General features: G+C 46.8%; 1 protein-coding gene across 2 annotated transcripts; it reads right to left on the bottom strand.

Annotated features, from left to right (window-relative positions):
- Positions 1–2095: 2095 nt before the first annotated feature.
- Positions 2096–5889, bottom strand: LOC147988274 (uncharacterized). Of its 2 annotated transcripts, XM_087527163.1 has the most exons (4): positions 5757–5889; positions 5301–5341; positions 2847–3186; positions 2096–2742 (listed from the first exon to the last, which is right to left on the bottom strand). In XM_087527163.1, exons 3-4 carry the CDS (start codon positions 3180–3182, stop codon positions 2305–2307), a joined length of 774 nt encoding a protein of 257 aa, XP_087383289.1. In that variant the 5' UTR covers positions 3183–3186; positions 5301–5341; positions 5757–5889; the 3' UTR covers positions 2096–2304. The 2 variants fall into 2 exon arrangements, with proteins under 2 accessions (XP_087383289.1, XP_087383547.1); XM_087527421.1 differs by lacking the exons at positions 5301–5341; positions 5757–5889 and adding an exon at positions 4558–4866 and having other exon boundaries at positions 2847–2933.
- Positions 5890–19749: the final 13860 nt, after the last annotated feature.

A 19749-nucleotide genomic window follows, 5' to 3' on the forward strand; every position in this document is an offset into this window, starting at 1 on the left:
ACCCATGACTTACTACAATTTCAATATTAATGTCTCTACTAGCATTTTACTAGCTTAGCCCGCGCGGCGCCATGCCACGCCTATCGGTAAGTCGCAACTATATAGACCGTAGTTAGAACGGTAGAATTATAAACAATGAGCTAAACAGAATATGCATTGCAGCTTTATGTGTATCTTTTTCTATTTGGTAAAGAAAAACATGTCAATATATATGAAATTTTAAGCCACCCTACATAGTTGGATGTGTATACGATGACACAACCGTACTGCAATAAGAAATCGCAACTGATTTTCCCTGAATTAGATCATATTGGTATAGCCTCCTATAGGATTAGTTCCAGTAATAAAGTGGTACAAATCTTTTGCAAATTCTTAGACATGTCTGACATTGTAGTTTTGCTCAAATCATTGTTTGCCTTGTGAATTCATTCCGCTGAGTAGCTACTTGCTGGCAAGCCATGTTGAATTGCCATTGCTTGTTGGTCGGCGCCTTTGCTTGTGCTATAAATAGTCTTTCTTTTGTGACTTCAAGTGCATAGTGACAACCTTTTCTTTGGCTTCGTCTTCTGTTTCGGCTGGTTCTCCTTGAAACGTCATCGAAGATTCTTACGATACGTTATGTTTATATGTACTAGTGTTTTTAATGTTTATTATAAGACTTAATTTAAAGCAAGAGAATTAGTATGTGGAATTATGGGCACAAAAAGAGAAGCTAGAGAAAACACTTCTTTTCTGTGGGGTTAACGGCAAACATGCCACGTGGCAGCTACCTGTGCTTCTTGGGACTGGCATGTTTGAGAACTTTGCCGTCCACCAGCGGACGGCAAAGACCTTAGCCTCTTTGTCGTCCGCTGGCTGACGGCGAAGCATGCCGTTAACCCCTAACGGCTCTCACCCCACCTCACTGCCTTCGACAACCTTTGTCGTCTGCTGGACACCAACGGCGGACGGCGCAATCCTTTGCCGTCCGTTTCCAGGAAGCGAACGGCAAAGAAGGCCTTTGCTGGCACATGTTCGGGCGGACAGTTTGCCGTCTACTGGCGTACGGCAAAAAACTTTGCCATCCGTGATCCATCCCTTTGCTGTCCGCCATGTAGTGATTAAAGGGGTTTCATTGCTGAACTTCGAGGGAGATTCTTCATACAAAGTTGTGGTATATTAGCAGGATCCGTTCTGATCCATAGCTAGCGTCGTATGCCCTTCAGCACGACCAAAAGAAACTAATTTATGACTTACAATATTTTGGTTCCTACTAACATGAACAATAATAGAACTATCCCTCTCACCAAGACGCTTCCTAACTTCATTCATCAACATTGCATTCAACGATCAATCCGGGGGACTATGCCTGCATAGAGAGCATCACAGCTTTATAGTCCATCTCAACATCATTTGGCAGTGTAGACCCTAGCAATGCAAAGTTTGGCCCCTCCAAACATGCTCTAACTCCGCTTGCACTGGGCTCACACAACGCAATATGTTTCTGCACGCCGAGAAGATTATGCCACCAGTATTGTCTGGTAGAATCATCCCACGCATGCTTCACCCGTCTCCTTGATATATGTCCCTTCTATGTTAAGATTAACATGGCCATGAGCAGCGGGGTCCTTCTAGCGGCGCATTATCTGGCCTCACATAAGATGAGACAGTGGGCGTCCATCAAAATCCATTTCACTATGTTTGGATGTAGACATTGAAGACCTTGGTATTGCATTGGCTCCATTGCCTAATATCCCAAGGCATTGGTATTGACCTGCAATGCCACACTTTGTGTTTGGATGTTCTTGTATTGGGCACTAAGGGACGGAGCAATGCCAAATCTTGTTTGGATGCCCATAGTGTAGAATTCGACATTGTGAAGTGTATGAACAATATAATAATTGCTTGTACAAGTTTCGAAATGAAATCTGATCATCATGCCATATACTTGAGATTATGTATTAGAATACAATAAAATCGCATGCAAATAATTTAAAAATTGGTATAAGCAACATCAATTGTCCAAAATACATGAAAAATAGGCTGAAAGTTGTAGATAGGCAACAGGACCATATAATCATGCATTGGACAATATGAACTATTCAAAAGCGTGAAAAATAGGCTCAAAACTATAGGTAGCAGCAGCATATTATGATAGCCTTGCCAACACCATTACACATTATAACATGTCTCACACCATCCAGAACACAGAACAAGTCTTATGCATCAACCATGCAACTTTAGGACAAGTTCAAAAGTCTCACACACACTAGGAGAACTAAAAGTAGGAGTACACATACGTATTATCCATCAAGAGCCATTCTACTATTCCAACATCAACAACCATTCCTTCCTGAAGTTCATGGGAAGCTCAAGAAGCGCTTGGTACAAGCGTTCTCTAAGGATCAACTTACCATAAGATCGCAATATGTCACCACGAGCCAAATCAAGGATCATCTCAAGTGTCGTGAGGATTTCAGCAGGAGGTGTAACTTGGGGCAGAGGTAAAGGCTCAAGTGACTTCAAAGCATCATTAAATGAGCCTTTCCTATCCCCAAGTAGGCACAGGATGGCATCACCGGTCCGCTGTTTTTTGTGTGGCACTTCGGGAGAGGCTTCATTGGGTTCCATAGTTGGTTCTACAATAGTTTCAGCACCTGTGACAGCACCTTCACCATTTGCATGATCTTTTGAGTATATGGTGGTGATAGCATCCCAATTTTTAATGACCTTGTTCTTGTAAAATCCCACTTTCTGGTTAGCCTGCACACACACACACACACACACACAAAGAGAGAATTGTCAAAGAAAGGTATATCTTACATATGTGCAATACAATCAGAATGTGGAACGGATAAATTTCTTACCGCGACATATTTAATCCACACATCTTCACTATCAATTGAGAGCTTGTTATTGATCCAATCCCACCCAAATCCACTTTGAGAAAGCATCTTGCTAATGGCCTCATAGTGCTTTTCAAAGGTTTTGCACCTTGAACTTATGTTTTCCTTTGTGATGGTCACATTGCACTTCTCACGCATATTACCTATAACAGCACTGTAGACATGGGACTTCCATCCATTCTGGGCATGATCACCATTGTTGTGATGCTCAACAAGGACCTCCAGTAGTGCAATGTCCATTTCATCTATCCATGTGAGGTAATTTCTACGAAAAAAATTTCCACCTTCTTCAGCCATGGTCCTACAAGAAAATGCATGCACATAATATCCAAACACAAAGACAACATAAGATGCATGTAAATTGAAACACGAAGACAGCAAGGTAATATCACATATATATATATATATATTACATTAATTTCTTAATATGAGGCATGTACAAAATACCCAAAAGGTACCATTAGCAAGCTAGGCTATCACACAAGCAAAGTCCATGCAGTGCTGACCCACACATCTTAGCAAAGCCATATCAAATAGCTAGCACAAAAGAGAACGTACACCATTATCTAGTTGATCCACACATCCTACTCCAACTCTAGTTCAGCATGTCTCACAAGGTACTCATCAAACATGTCATTAGCTAGCTGCTCTCTAAAGTTGGTCCATGCAGTGCTGAGTTGAGCACTCGTAATTAAGTTGGCATCATCTAGAGGATCATCTTTAGAAGAGGCTATTTCATTATCCACTTCCACCAGCAAAAAATCATCCATCACATGTTGCCTATCCCTTGCAAAGTTGTGTAACACGCAACAAGCATTAATAATTCGAACCTGCAATAATATTTGTTTATCGTAAGCATTTTCCATTTAGTTTGCATCTTATTCACCACCATATGGACACATCATACCTGGTCCTTTATGTCAAAGAAAGATTGACAACGTAGGAAAGCCCACTTTTTCTTCCACAAACCAAATGTTCTCTCGACTACATTTCTAGCTCGGGAATAACGCAAGTTATACAGCTCTTTAGGAGTTTGGGGCTGTTGTTGACTTGATACCCACTCTTTTAAGTGATATCGAGTCGATCTGAATGGAGCAAGAAATCCAGGATCGTTGGTGTAACCAGCATCAACTAAATAATATTTCCCTAGTGTGGAAAGAAAGTGAGTTAGCTATCAATTACATAGGAGAAATGAATTACCAAGAGAAAGTGTCATACCATGTGGTACGACAAATGCATCTTCGCGGCTCAACCTCATTGCATCACGCAAGACTCTTGAGTCAGAAGCTGAACCCTCCCAGCCAGGCAAGACATACATAAATTTCATATTCCAATCAACCACACCAAGCATGTTAGTGGAGATAGCTTGCTTCCTGTTCCTATATCTCCCTTGGTCACACACAGGCACACAAACATCAACATGACACCCATCGATCGCTCCAAGTGCATTACCAAACCACTTCCATTTGTAATCATCAGGTGGCTGAGTAGAAGGATCGGGAAGCTTAATGAACTCCCCGGTTAGAGATAGAATCACTGTTAATACATCGTCAAAGTGTGTACTAATAGTCCATAAGGAGCGCTTGGAAGTGCCACCCAGAATCCTCATTTTGATACCATGGCCAACTACCTACAAGAACATTGCCACCTTTTCTTCCATGGAAACATAGACACTGTCCCAAAGACCAGCCCTCTCACGCAACATGGTGCATAAGTCATGGAAGTTTCTTTTAGTTAAACGTAGCTGATCATAGCATGTTACTTCTGCCCCATCATACAATCCTTTTAGCAAATACTTCTGATGAATGTTTTTTTCCTCATCGTCAGTAAAGCTTCGTAAATCCCTTGGTGCCCTCTGTGTACTAAGATATGCTATCCCATGAAGAAACGATTCAAAGTACAATTTGGTCAAAACTATTCGCCTCCTCTTTCTTCTTTTGTTCTCCTCGTTTATGTAAGCAACCAAGTCCAAGTCAGACATGGTGCAACTACATTACATTTCAGAAATTAGACATGAATGCCTCATTCAATTAGTCATGAAAGACAAGTCATCAAAAATTCAGCAAGCAAGATATCAATCAGCAGGACACAAGCAATCAAGCAAGCTATCAATCATTCATATATGAATAGCTATAAGCAAGATACCGTGCAACAAGCTATCTAAAATTATGCCAAAACAAGCAATCAATCAGCCATGAAAGACGATCATTCAGTCATATGCTGCAGCTAAGACTGTTGTACTAATGTGAGCTACAACAAGTTATCAAAATTTCAGCAAGCATTCAGTCATATAAGACATGGTACAAGAAGCCTTCACTATGAGGTATACTGATTTTCTCTCTACATCATATGAAGGCATGACCAAACTGAAAATATTTGTTCCTTGTGAAAAGCACAAATTACTGATTAATATACCTTCAGTCAGCCCAGGGATGTGCCAAACCAAGCCAAATAACCTGCAAAATTAAATTAAGAGAGACAATTTAGTAAGCTAGTATCTTAGCATGCAGAAGTTGGATGTATGCAAAGGGAAAGACAACGATTGACGGGCGGAGGGGCGACCATGGAGCAGAGGGAGGGACAACCGATGGGGAACAGAGATGGGAGGCCATGTGATCTGACCGGGAGGGAGGGCTATGGGATTAGGGATGGGTCAGAGAGAAAGAAGAGGGATGTGGGTGGGAGAGGAACAGGGCTGGGAGAGGGCCGTTCAGGGGATGGCTGACCGGCGGCGGGGGTGCAGGGGACAGAGGCGGGTAGGAGATTGGGGAGGATTGGGGTAGCGAGGGGGGTGTGAACCATAGGGAGAAGGCCTGCCAGATTTAGATTTAGAGGAGAAGAAGGAGGGCAACGGGGATGGAGGAGACCTACCGGAGACGGGAGAGAAGGCGGACGACGGCGAGAGATGAGCGCCACTTCTCCTTGCTCCGCGCGCCTGCTTTGTTTTTTTTGTTTTGTGGAAGGGACAGAGAGGTAAAGGGAGCGGGGTTGGGCAATTTCACCCAAAAACCGAGCGGGGAGGTGAGGAATTCGCGCAGGGACTCGCTAGTCTTGGCGGGCTGTGTCAAATTTCGGGTTGTAATTCCGCACCGAATACTAAAGACATCCAAACGCTGGCATTCGGTAGTTACAAATGCCCAATGTCAATACTACCTCTCAATGCGTACATCCAAACATAGCGTTTGGGTTTTTGCTTTTAAAACAATCACCTAAAGTAGGGTACTTGATACTAATTAGAAAACTCGCATAGAGATTGACCATAATGCAAATCATTCTAAATTGTCAGGCCACATTCAAAAGCATGAAAGGGTCTTTGTCTGCATCATTCTAAATTGTTAGATTTTCTGTCCCTCAACACAATTTAGGTCTGATTTACAGCTGAGTTTGCAAGGTGCATGTCCAAAAGACCGAAGAGAACAAAGAGGAGACAGTTCACCCGGAGGTTCATCACCTTCTCCTCATCCACCACCCCCACACCGGCCTTATAGTCTTCGCCGACTCGGCCTGAAAGCGCATCGTCATCCTCCCACGCTTCCTTGCCACGATAGCGTCCTCCCTCGCCCATCATCAAGTCACAGTGCAGGCCACCGCCAACGCCATGGTCTGCACGAGGAACATGGCCTGCAGTAGCGCCACCTCCAGGAGCACACTGGTAGAAAAAGGGACTATTGTCCTGGTTCGTAAGGGCCTTTTGTCCCGGTTCTGGAACCAGGACTAAAGGGTCGGTACTAATGCCGAGACTAATAGGCATCCACGCGTCAGCATTTCTGTGGCTGGGGTTTTTGTTTTTTTTAAAGGGGGGGTTGGGGGTTTTGGGGGGTTAATTTAGGTGTTTCATATATTGTGTTAGCTAGCTATAATTAATAGAGAGAAGTGTCCTCTCTTATGTCCGTGCTTGGTCGACGCTACGTACTATACATACGTATACAGAGGACTAGACACGCTAGCTAGCTAGTAAGCAAACGAAGGAAACAGAAGATCGTCATGAACATATATGCATACAGACAGAAGTGATATTGACCACCTCTCCTTCTCCGAGAGATTGGTCGAACAACAAGTTCTCGTATATCTATGCGACACTACCGGCTACATATATACAATAATTATCTCTTACAAATATAATCATACGGACTCAGGGTCCACATAGTATTCTCCGTCTTCAGCAATCACGTGGTCAAGAAAGAATGCCGCCAATTCCTCTTGAATTGCTCGCATGCGAGCTGGTGCTAGGAGTTCATCCCGCTTTCGAAACATCTAATTTAAAGAAGGGGGTCAATACATATATATATATATATATATATGAATGAATGAAACTCAACACAAATGATGGTAATAAAATAAAATTGTGAATGTTGTTATTTACGTACTTCATATTGTTCGTCAGTGTAGCCCCGCTCACAGGTCGTGTGGCGGATGGACTCACAAACGTAGTATCCACAGAAATCATTCCCTTGTTCTTGCCACAACCACTTTACAAGAAATAGAGCTCAATAAAACTGATAAGCAAGAATGCCAAATGGTATTGATGAAACTAGCGCTTGAATGACTAGTAGATGCGCGGAACATGCTACTATAGTACTTACTTTCGGGTGTCTAAATTGCAGCTCCTTCGGCAGTCCAGGAGCTTTTCTGGTGAATTTTCTCCAAACCCTGCCGGACAAAGAAAACAATTACTTGATATGTCAGGAAATGAACAAAGTTGCTGATATGGTGGATAATGATCGATTTAACTTACTTCTCGAGTATTTGAGTCATGTCTGCATATTCCTGAGGATCTTTTCATCTTGAGTCTAAGACGGTTACTAGTCCCTGCTCAAGCTTAATCTCTAGGAGAATATAGTGGAAACTGCACATGCATGCATAACTCATCAATTACATTACTATAACCATGACTAATATATAAGGGAAACCGAATACGCACAAGACAGTAACACTCACTTGAAGTTGTAAGGAAATAGTATTATATCTTTGTTTTCATTTATTACCAATGATCGTAGCAAGTTGGCCTCGGTAGCTGCGGCATGAAATTTAACCTGAGATGCATCTATGAGATATGTGTTAATGAACCCAATATCACCGACTTGTCTTTTCTTCAATTCGGCGATCTTCAATCTGCATAATATAGTGAGGATGATTATAAATACATGCAATGAAAGAGCTGAGCTATATAGAGGGACTTAATGACAGAAGTAGTACTACTTACAGACAGTAGCAGGTGACCGTTGTTTTATCGAGGGCCAATTGATTGAAAAACTGAAAGAACTCCTCAAATGGAACAGGCAACAGTTCAATTCCAACGAGGTCATGCTCCTTTTTAAATTTCACATACAAAGTACTCCTCCCCCAGAGTCTCTGCAGATTTTCAAGTACCAATCATGCAATCTTCGCATCATCGTTGATAGAGATCTTTCATCTTTGACGAGAGGCTTCCCGTACTCGTATCTTTGTATCTGCACCTCCATGAAATCATAATGTACATCGTCGGGCAGGTAATCGCCAAGATTGCTATAACCGGGCACCATCCTCGGATCATTAGCGACGTTGTCGCTAGGCACCTTGAGCGGGGGGCACGATTGCTTCGCTTGTTCGCCGAGCTGGGTAATTTGTTTCCCAGCTGGTCGTTCTTTCAGCCTTTGATCACTGATAGTACTTCCCGACCGCTCCGCTTCGGCAAATTCCTTTCCAATAATGCGCTCATAGTTTCCTTTCGGCGGAGACTTGGGTGGTTTTGTCAGGGCAGCCAGAGTGCGCTTCGCTTTCACCGGATCTACCTTCTCCTCCGGAGGTGGATGTCTCTTTGCTTTCACCCCTTCAAAGTAGTTCCTCACTTCTTCTCGTGCAATCTCGGCGTTCTCCTCCGGGGTCCTCTCGTATGGTAACTTCTGTGGAGTCTTCAGAGAAGGACCAAATCTGTATTTCCTCCTGCCTCTGGTTGTACTGCTAGACGCCGGCCGAGCAGACGGAGCGGTTGTCTTCTTTACTTGCTTACGAGGCGGAGGAGAAGGACTATGACGCGCCGAAGCAGCCGGAGCGGTGGCAGGTCTCTTCCGCCCTTGCTAACGAGGCGGAGAAGGAGGAGGCTGGCTGCTCGGGCGCGTCGGCGCAGGCGGAGAAGGAGGCGGAGTGCTGCCACGCGCTAGAGAAGGAGCCGGTTGAGTGCCCTGATCGTCACTCACCGGAGGAGGAGGCGGTGGAGGAGGCGGAGTGCCCTGACTCGCCGGAGGAGGAGGCGGTGGAGGAGGCGGAGGTGGAGGCGTCCAGTTCGGAAGGTTGATGAGCTCCTTCCGCCATAGGCATGGAGTCTTCAGAGCAGGCCCCAGCCTAGTCTCCCCTTCACCGGTAGGGTGGTCAAGCTGGAGGTCCTCAAATCCCTCCGTTATTTCATCCACCATCACCCTAGCATATCCTTCTGGAATCGGCCGGCAGTGAAAAGTTGCACCAGGTTCAGTAGGATAAACAGAGCCAACAGCCGCCTTGACCTTCAAATTCATCCATCGCGTCATAAGGTGGCAATTTTGAGACTCCGTGATAGCATCCACGGGATAGCTGGCAGGAGCCGTCAAGGCATGCTCCGGCTGAAGCAGCTTGGTGGAAGCCACGCTGCTTCTCCGCTGAGATGGAGGGGTAGCTTCGGGGGAAGCTTCGGCAGTACGTTTGCTGCGATTTGCTTCTCGTTCCTCTATCGCTTGTACCCTTGCTTGCAGCGCCTGCATTTGGGTCTGCTGCACTTTTTTCCTCCTCTCATGGGATTTGTAACCGCCTGCGTCCGGAAACCCAAACTTCCACGGAATGGAGCCTGGCGTGCCTCGTGTCCGTCCAGGGTGCTCAGGATTCCCGAGAGCCATTGTGAGCTCGTCGTTTTCTCTGTCTGGAAAGAATGTCCCTTGCTGCGCTGCTTCGATATACTGCTGAAGTTTCCTGACTGGTGTGTCCATTTGGTCGTTCGTCCAAATGCACTTCCCTGTTACAGGGTCCAAGGTTCCGCCAGCCCCGAAGAACCAAGTCCAGCAACGGTCTGGCCAGTTAATTGTCTCTGGTTCGATCCCTTTATCAACAAGATCATTCTCAGTCTTGGCCCACTTAGGCCGGGCTACGAGGTAGCCACCTGACCCCGTGCGATGGTGATGCTTCTTCTAAGCAGCATTTTGCTTGTTTGTCGCCGACATCTTCTTAGTATTTTCCGATGTCTTGTGGGCCACAAATGCGGGCCAGTATCTCTGATCTTCTCATATCTGCCCTTGAATTCTGGTGTCTCATTCTTTTCGACAAACTTATTCAGCTCTTGAATAGTTCTGCCATCCTCTTAAGAGCAAAAGACATGATTAATTGCTCTTTAACTGGCTTCTCTGGATTATCCTCTGGTGGTAGGGTGAAATTTGACTTCAGCTCAGTCCAAAGATCATTTTTCTGCATATCATTGACATAAGACACCTCAGGGTCTTCTGTAGCCGGCTTAAACCATTGCTGGATGCTGATCGGGATCTTGTCCCTAACCAAAACCCCGCACTGAGCAACAAATGCACTCTTTGTCCGGAGGGGTTCAATCGGTTGGCCGTCGGGCGCGATTGCTATGATCTCAAACATTTCATCCGAGCTCAACTTTTTCTTCTGGCCTCGTCTCTATACCAAAGTTGTGCTCGATCCGAAAGGCTAGAAAAAAGAACAAATACTTAATTAATATGTGTACATACCAAAACAATGAATGCATAAATTAGCTAGTTAGCAGAAGCTTAACTAATATATATACCTGGCCGGACTCGGTTCGGTCACCGGAGACATCATCACGGTCTCCTTCTTGCACCGGCATTGGGTCACTGGAGCCGTCCTAACGGTCTCCTTGCACCGGCATTAGGTCACCGGAGCCATCATAATCATAGCCAGCTGCTTCCAGACCATCGGTGTCGTTCAGAAACAACGAGCATACGGCATCACTTCCTCGTGCGATTATGTCCCCCAACAACTCTTCTTGTACTTCGTCTCGGGCGGTGTCCATAGTTTCTACAAATATTGACAACATGGAAATTACTATTCAAACATGATAGATGGATATATTAGTGGCAAACATAGAACTAATATTAATTAGTGGCCTCGACGCTGCTTCTCTAGGGTTTGGGGTGGCCTCAACACTGCTTCTCTAGGGTTTGGGGTGGCCTCGACGCTGCTTCTCTAGGGTTTGGGGTGGCCTCGACAACGCTTCAAGGATAAAAAATAGAGGAAGAAGAAGAAAAAAAGAGGAGAAGAAAGAATAGAGGATCTACTCCTCTATTCTTTCTTCTCCTCTTTTTTTCTTCTTCTTCCTCTTTTTTTTATCGGGAACGAGGGTCGTCGAGGGTCAGGGTCGCCGAACGGTAGAGGAAATCCTAAATAGCAAGTATCGTGGGTGTGAGATACATGTGGCCACGCCCGCACCACTTGTGGGACGTGGATGTAGTGTCCGACACCGACGGTACATGTATCTCACACCGACGATACTTTCTATTTAGGGTTTCTCCTCTACCACTCGGCGACCCTCGACGACCCTCTTCTTCTTCTTTTTTTCTTCTTCCTCTTCTTCTCTTTTTTTTTCTTCTTCTTCCTCTTTATTTTATCAGGAACGAGGGACGTCGAGGGTCAGGGTCGCCGAACGGTAGAGGAAACCCTAAATAGAAAGTATCGTGGGTGTGAGATACATGTGGCCGTCGGTGTCGGACACTACATCCACGTCCCACAAGTGACGTGGGCGTCGAAGCCTCGGCCCCTCGATCCCATTAGTTTTTTTCTCCTCTTCTTCCCGACCCTCGCCCCCTCAAACACATGGCGACCCTCGACCCTCTACCCTAGCTAGTTCCCGACCCTCGCCCCCTCGATCCCTCGAACACTCGGCAACCCTTGACCCTCTACCCTAGTTAGTTCCCGACCCTCGCCCCCACGAACCCTCGAACACTCGGTGACCCTCGAAACCTCGGCGACCCCCTCCCCCCATCATGTCGAAGTTATCGGGGAGGGGGTATATCGACCCCCCTCATGTCGAAGTTATCTAGTAGGGGGTATATGACAACGACATACCCGATACATACATACATACATACATACATACATACATACATACATAGCCACATGCATCCATACATATATGAACAAAATTAATAACTACTAATTAACAACCTAAATAAAAAAACTAATACATATCTGCATGCACACACATATACATACATACACATATACACTACACACATGCATACATATCTCAAAAAATACTAACAGAGGCGGGCGGCGGAGGCGGGGTGCGGCGGCAAACCGGCGGCGGCGCGGCAAGCGGAGCGCGGCCAGGCGGTGTCGTCGAGGCAGAGCACGGCGGGCGGCGGCGCGGCAAGCGGAATACGGTCAGGTGGCGTCGTCGGGGCAGAGCACGGCGGGCGGCGGCGTCGGGGCGCGGCAAGAGAACACGGCTGGCGGCGGCGGTATGGCGCGGTGGGGGGAGAGGAGGAGAGGAGGGGAACGGCACGGCGGCTCACAGTGGGAGCGGGCCGGGAAGGTGTCGGGGTAGGGCTCGGCGGCGGCGGCGAGGACGGTGAAGTGGAGCAGCCTGACGGCGTCGGGGCAGGGCTCGGCGGTCGCGGAGGCGACGACGAGGGGCAGGGCTCGGCGGCGGCGACGACGCGAGAGGGGCAGCCTGGCGGCGTCGACGATGAGGAATGGGAGCAGTTGGCGGAAATTTCCCAAGTGTTGTATATATAGCCAGAGCATTGGTCCCGGTTCGTGGCACGAACCGGGACGAATGCCTACCTATGGTCCCGGTTGGTGCCACCAACCGGGACCAAAGGCCAATTTCAGCAGCCCAAAGGGTGGGAAGCGGCGGCCTTTGGTCCCGGTTGGTGGCACCAACCAGGACTACAGAGGGGCATTGGTCACGGTTCGTGGCACCAACCGTGACCAATGCCCCCTTTAGTCCCGGTTGGTGCAACCAACCGGGACCAAAGGCCTTGTGCTGCCCCGTGCACAAATGTTTAGTCGCACCTCGCTAGTTGAGAGGGAGCCGCACTTGTTTATAAGGTGCGGTGCGCCTTCCCTCTCGAGCTCCTCTCTAAAGCAGGCTTTCGGGCCTAACCGTGCAATCTGTGCCTGTGGGCCTACTGGGCCTCCCGCGGGCCTGAATCCTGGCCCATGGTAGGGTTTCTAGTCGTATTCAGGCCGTGGGTGCCCAGTAGATGGCACTTTTTTTTGTTTTTTTGTTTTTTTGTTTCTACTTACAACAATATACTTATTGTTGCTATTTTTTTCCAGTTTTTTTGTTTTGTTTTCTGCATTATTTATTCTCTTTTGTTTTTTGCTTTATTTTTTTATTCTTTTTGCTTTTAGTTTTAGAAAAATTATAAACTTTCTGTTAGTGCCATTAGTTTTCAAATTTGAAAACACTTTTTTAGTTTTTTGCTTTAATTTTTAATTCTGTTTGCTTTTAGGTTAGCAAAATTAGAAACTTTCTGTTAGTGCCATTAGTTTTAGAAAAATTATAAACTTTCTGTTAGTGCCATTAGTTTTCAAATTTGAATAGTTAAAATTTGAATTCTTTGAAAATTGTTTGAATCACAAGTTTGTGATTAACTTACTAAAAAAATGAGAATAGGTGCGCTTATAGAGAAAATTCAACCTAAATTCCTAGTAAATTTCTATGAATTTCAGAGAAATTCACTATGAATTTAGGTTAAACTTTTCTCTATTAGGGCATCTATTTTCACTTTGAGAGGAGCTCAACATGGCAGAGAGGGAAGGGCTTATAAACCGGTGTGAGCCCCCTTCGGTTGGCGAGGTGGGACTAAACTCTGCCCGCAACGAGGACCAACCGTTTAGTCCCGGTTTGTGGCACAAACCGGGACTAATGGTCATGGGCCAGGGGCGAGGAAAAAAATTATAAACTTTCTGTTAGTGCCATTAGTTTTAGAAAGTTGAAAGTTGAAAGTCGGCATGGGCCAGGGACTAATGGTCATGGTATTACGAGGGCCGAACCATAAGACATGAAAGCATTTCAAATGAACTCTGAAAAAGTTGAAAGTTGGCATGGTATCATAATTTCACCCACATAGCATGTGCTTGTACAAAACGGACAATGGTAGCATGTTCGTGTGTTACAAGTTGGCATGGTATCATCGTAATAGTTGCGGGAGAAAGTCTTCACATTTTCTTCGCTTGTGTCATTTGCTTATTGCGCCGTAACCATGGCTAATCTTCATTGTTTATCAGGATGCTTGGGTCAGCCTTGACATTGAAGGGAGGAATTTCATGAAACTTTTCATAATCTTCAGACATGTCTGTCTTGCCGTCCACTCCCAGGATGTCCCTTTTTCCTGAAAGAACTATGTGGCGCTTTGGCTCATCGTATGATGTATTCGCTTCCTTATCTTTTCTTTTTCTCGGTTTGGTAGAAATGTCCTTCACATAGATAACCTGTGCCACATCATTGGCTAGGACGAACGGTTCGTCAGTGTACCCAAGATTTTTCAGATCCACTGTTGTCATTCCGTACTGTGGGTCTACCTGTACCCCGCTGCCTAACAGATTGACCCATTATGCACTTAAACAAAGGGACCTTAAAATCAGGTCCGTAGTCAAGTTCCCATATGTCCACTATGTAACCATAATATGTGTCCTTTCCGCTCTCGGTTGCTGCACCAAAGCGGACACCGATGTTTTGGTTGGTGCTCTTTTGATCTTGGGAGATCGTGTAAAATGTATTCTCTTTTATCTCGTATCCTTTGTAAGTCAATACAGTCAAAGATGGTCCCTTGGACAACAAGTACAACTCATCACAAACAGTGTTGTCACCTCTGAGACGTGTTTCCAACCAACTGCTGAAAGTCCTGATGTATTCACATGTAATCCAGTCGTCGCACTGCTCCAGGTGTTTGGAGCGCGGACTGTTCTTGTGTTCATCGACATATAGGGTCACCAAGGTAGAGTTCTGTAGAACTGTGTAGTGTGCTTGAGACCAAGAATATCCATCCCTGCATATTATTGAGTCTCTTCCAAGAGTGCCTTTTCCAGTCAGTCTCCCCTCATACCGCGATTTAGGGAGACCTACTTGTTAAGGCCAGGAATGAAGTCAACACAAAACCCGATAACATCCTCTGTTTGATGGCCCATGGAGATGCTTCCTTCTGGCCTAGCGCGGTTACGGACATATTTCTTTAGGACTCCCATGAACCTCTCAAAGGGGAACATATTGTGTAGAAATATAGGCCCCAGGATGACAATCTCGTCGACTAGATGAACTAGGACGTGCGTCATGATATTGAAGAAGGATGGTGGGAACACCAGCTCGAAACTGACAAGACATTGCGCCACATCACTCCTTAGCCTTGGTACGATTTCTGGATCGATCACCTTCTGAGAGATTGCATTGAGGAATGCACATAGCTTCACAATGGCTAATCGAACGTTTTCCGGTAGAAGCCTCCTCAATGCAACCGAAGCAGTTGTGTCATAATCACGTGGCAGTCATGAGACTTTAGGTTCTGAAACTTTTTCTCTGGTATATTTATTATTCCCTTTATATTCGACGAGAAGCCAGTCGTGACCTTCATACTGAGTAGGCATTCAAAGAAGATTTCTTTCTCTTCTTTCATAAGAGCGTAGCTGGCAGGACCTTTATACTTCTTCGGAGGCTTGCCGTCTTTTTCGCGCAAACGTTGCAGGTCCTCCCGTGCCTCAGGTGTATCTTTTGTCTTCCCATACACGCCCAAGAAGCCTAGCAGGTTCACGCAAAGGTTCTTCGTCACGTGCATCACGTCGATTGAGGAGCGGACCTCTAGGTCTTTCCAGTAGGGTAGGTCCCAAAATATAGATTTCTTCTTCCACATGGGTGCATGTCCCTCAGCGTCATTCGGAACAACTAGTCCAAAGATTACGTAGTGTAAATCATTGACCATAGCAAGTACGTGATCACCGGTACGCATGGCGGGCTTCTTCCAGTGATCTGCCTCACCTTTGAAATGCTTGCCTTTCTTTCGACATTGATGGTTGGTCGGAATAAATCAACGATGGTCCAGGTACACATTCTTCCTGCATTTCGTTGCCGGGTTGCTTAGGGCCTTGGATGAGAACTGGCATCATAATGAACTTCCGCTTCATGCACATCCAAGGAGGAAGGTTGTACATACATAGAGTCACGGGCCAGGTGCTGTGATTGCTGCTCTGCTCCCCGAAAGGATTAATGCCATCCGCGCTTAAAGCAAACCATACATTCCTTGGGTCCTTTGCAAACTCATCCCGGTACTTTCTCTCGATTTTTCTCCACTGCGAACCGTCAGCGGGTGCTCTTAACTTCCCATCTTTCTTTCGGTTCTCACTGTGCCATCGCATCAACTTGGCATGCTCTTCGTTTCTGAATAGACGTTTCAACCGTGGTATTATAGGAGCATACCACATCACCTTCGCAGGAACCCTCTTCCTGGGGGGCTCGCCGTCAACATTACCAGGGTCATCTCGTCTGATCTTATACCGCAATGCACCGCATACCGGGCATGCGTTCAGATCCTTGTATGCACCGTGGTAGAGGATGCAGTCATTAGGGCATGCATGTATCTTCTCCACCTCCAATCCTAGAGGGCATACGACCTTCTTTGTTGCGTATGTACTATCGGGTAATTCGTTATCCTTTGGAAGCTTCTTACTCAATATTTTCAGTAGCTTCTCAAATCCTTTGTCAGCCACAGTATTCTCTGCCTTCCACTGCAGCAATTCCAGTATGGTACCGAGCTTTGTGTTGCCATCTTCGCAATTGGGGTATAACCCTTTTTTGTGATCCTCTAACATGCGATCGAACTTCAGCTTCTCTTTTGACTTTCGCATTGCGTCCTTGCATCGACAATGACCCGGCGGAGATCATCATCATCGGGCACATCGTCTGGTTCCTCTTGATCTTCAGCAGCTTCACCCGTTGCAGCATCATTGGGCACATCGTCTGGTTCCTCTTGATCTTCACCAGCTCCCCCTGTTGTAGCATCACCGCATTCAGGGGGCACATAGTTGTCATCGTACTCCTCTTCTTCGCCGTCTTCCATCATAACCCCTATTTCTCCGTGCCTCGTCCAAACATTATAGTGTGGCATGAAACCCTTGTAAAGCAGGTGGGAGTGAAGGATTTTCCGGTTAGAGTAAGACCTCGTATTCCCACATTCAGTGCATGGACAACACATAAAACCATTCTGCTTGTTAGCCTCAGCCGCATCGAGAAACTCATGCATGCCCTTATTGTACTCGCGGGTGTGTCTGTCACCGTACATCCATTGCCGGTTCATCTGCGTGCATTATATATAATTAAGTGTCCAAATTAATAGAAGTTCATCATCACATTAAAACCAAAGTGCATACATAGTTCTCATCTAACAACATATAGCTCTCCAGAGCATCTAATTAATTAAACCATACATTGAAACTATGTAAAACATTTCAATGCGAAAACAAATGCGATCATAATCGCAACCAAGGTAACAATTGATCCAACGGCATAATGATACCAAGTCTCGGTATGAATGGCATATTTTCTAATCTTTCTAATCTTCAAGCGCATTGCATCCATCTTGATCTTGTGATCATCGACGACATCCGCAACATGCAACTCCAATATCATCTTCTCTTCAATTTTTTTTTATTTTTTCCTTCAACAAATTGTTTTCTTCTTCAACTAAATTTAACCTCTCGACAATAGGGTCGGTTGGCATTTCCGATTCACATACATCCTACATAAATAAAATCTATGTCACGTTGGTCGGCATAATTTTCATAAACAATAAATGAACCAATAGTTATAAAGATAATATATATACCACATCCGAATCATAGATAGGACGAGGGCCGATGGGGGTGGATACCAAAACCATCGCACTATTTAAGATGCAATAATAAAAGTAAGAAAATAATACAAGTATCTATGTAAACATACAAGTAAGAATATTTTTTCTTTCAGAAAGAAGATAAGAACAAGAGGCTCACCACGGTGGTGCCGGCGATGAGCTCGGCGCGGGTGATCGACGGCGGTGAAGACGGGGACGGGGCGTGGCAGACCGCTAAACCTAGACAAATATTATGGAAAATGGAGTTTGGAGGTCGAGCTTGGAGAGGAGAAAGCTTAAGTAGTGTGGCTCGGGCATTCCATCGAACACCTTGTGTGCATAGGAGGTGAGCTAGAGCACCACCAAGCCCTCTCCCCCTCGGCCAAAGAAAAACAGAGCACTGGGGTGCTCTGCTCACGAGCGAGGCGTATATATAGGCACCTCATTGGTCCCGGTTGGTGACATGACTCGGGACTAAAGGGGAGCCTTTGGTCCCGGTTCAAGCCACGAACCGGGACCAATGGTGGTGGGCTAGGAGCGAGGCCCATTGGTCCCGGTTCATCCCACCAACCGGGACCAAAAGGTTTACATGAACCGGGACCAATGGCCCACGTGGCCCGGCCGGCCCCCTGGGCTCACGAACCGGGACCAATGACCATATTGGTCCCGGTTCTGGACTGAACCGGGACTAATAGGCTGACCCAGCCTGGACCAAAGCCCTGTTTTCTACTAGTGGCAGCATCATGACCTAATCCCTCGGGTCCGTTGTCAGCACGAGGAGCGTGAAGATGTGATCGTGGCAGAGGAGCGAGGCGTTGGAGGCGAGTGTGGCCACCGTGTGGCAGCAGAAGCGGCCGTGGGTGAAGTGCGCGTAAGGGGAAGCTAGCTGGAGAGAGGAGAAGCTCGTCGATGGTGCTCACGAGAGTCATGACACCGCTCAGCTCGCTGATGCCTCAAGCTCGCTTCCATTGAGACTGCGGGCATCTCGCCAGTCCTGTGTCGTCCAATCGTACCTCATGCTCGACACCGCGAGCCACCTTCCTCATCGACCTCCTGCCCCACCCAGATTGTCGACGCCACTCCGTCACATGCCACCGGAGCCCGGTACCTGCATTGTCGTCGTCCGGAGATGTCGCGTGCCTCCGATGGTCGCACACGTTGCCCACCAGCCAACACTGGACCTCTTTCATCTGTCCGCCACCGCACGTGTTGACCGCCTCCGAGGCCGAGCTCGGTGATTGCCGATGCGTTGTTCATAGCTAGGTGGAGAAGCCCAGCAACGACCAATGGCGAGGTACACCTTGAGGCGGAGCCCGTGCCCCAGTCTGGTGTTGTGGCTGCCGCCACCGTTGTAGGAAATGGCCCATGAGCTTGGTAGACGGCTTGACGGGAGATCTGGCCGGCAGTAGTGGGAGCCATCTCTTTCGCGCGCTGATCGTGGCCAGCGCCGCCACGCCGCGCGAACAGGCCATCACCATCATGAGGGCATCTCCTCCAAGACAATACCTGCACAAGATCATTCGAGAGATGGAGTTGCAGCAGGAGGAGGTGGGTCGAGGTCTCGAGGAGAACGGGGAGGAAGGCGAGGTAGCGACCGTCAGGAGAGGTGATGAGTACCTTTTATAGGCAAGTAAAGCAGCATAGCTTAGCGGCACGGGATTCGGCCAGTGATTTATCCACGACGGCAGCGGCGGCGCGTCTGCGTGCGAGGTGCTGTCCGCCGAGCAGAGAAAGAATAGGGCCGTTTCTAGGCGGGCTGCGAGCCACCCCTGGACGGTGGAGCAGGGCATGAGCAAGACGAAAGATAAAGCGGGTAGGGAAGAAGGGTCGGGGTGGCTACTGCTGCTCCGCGACAGACTGAATGGCGATGCTGCCGTGGATAGTTTTTATAGGCTCCTTACAACGGCGAAGCAGTGGTTAAGCCGTGCACGCATTCGATAGGATCCTTCGGGAGAGAAGGGATAAATCGGCAGCCATGCAACACACCTCTTCATAAAGGGAAAAAAACAAGAAAGCATGCAACCGAATGGTGGTTCACAGATGCATCTAAATAGGAA

This window comes from Triticum urartu, chromosome 1A, assembly GCF_056163025.1.
Source record: "Triticum urartu cultivar PI428250 chromosome 1A, HENAU_Tu73, whole genome shotgun sequence".
Classification (NCBI taxonomy): domain Eukaryota; kingdom Viridiplantae; phylum Streptophyta; class Magnoliopsida; order Poales; family Poaceae; genus Triticum; species Triticum urartu.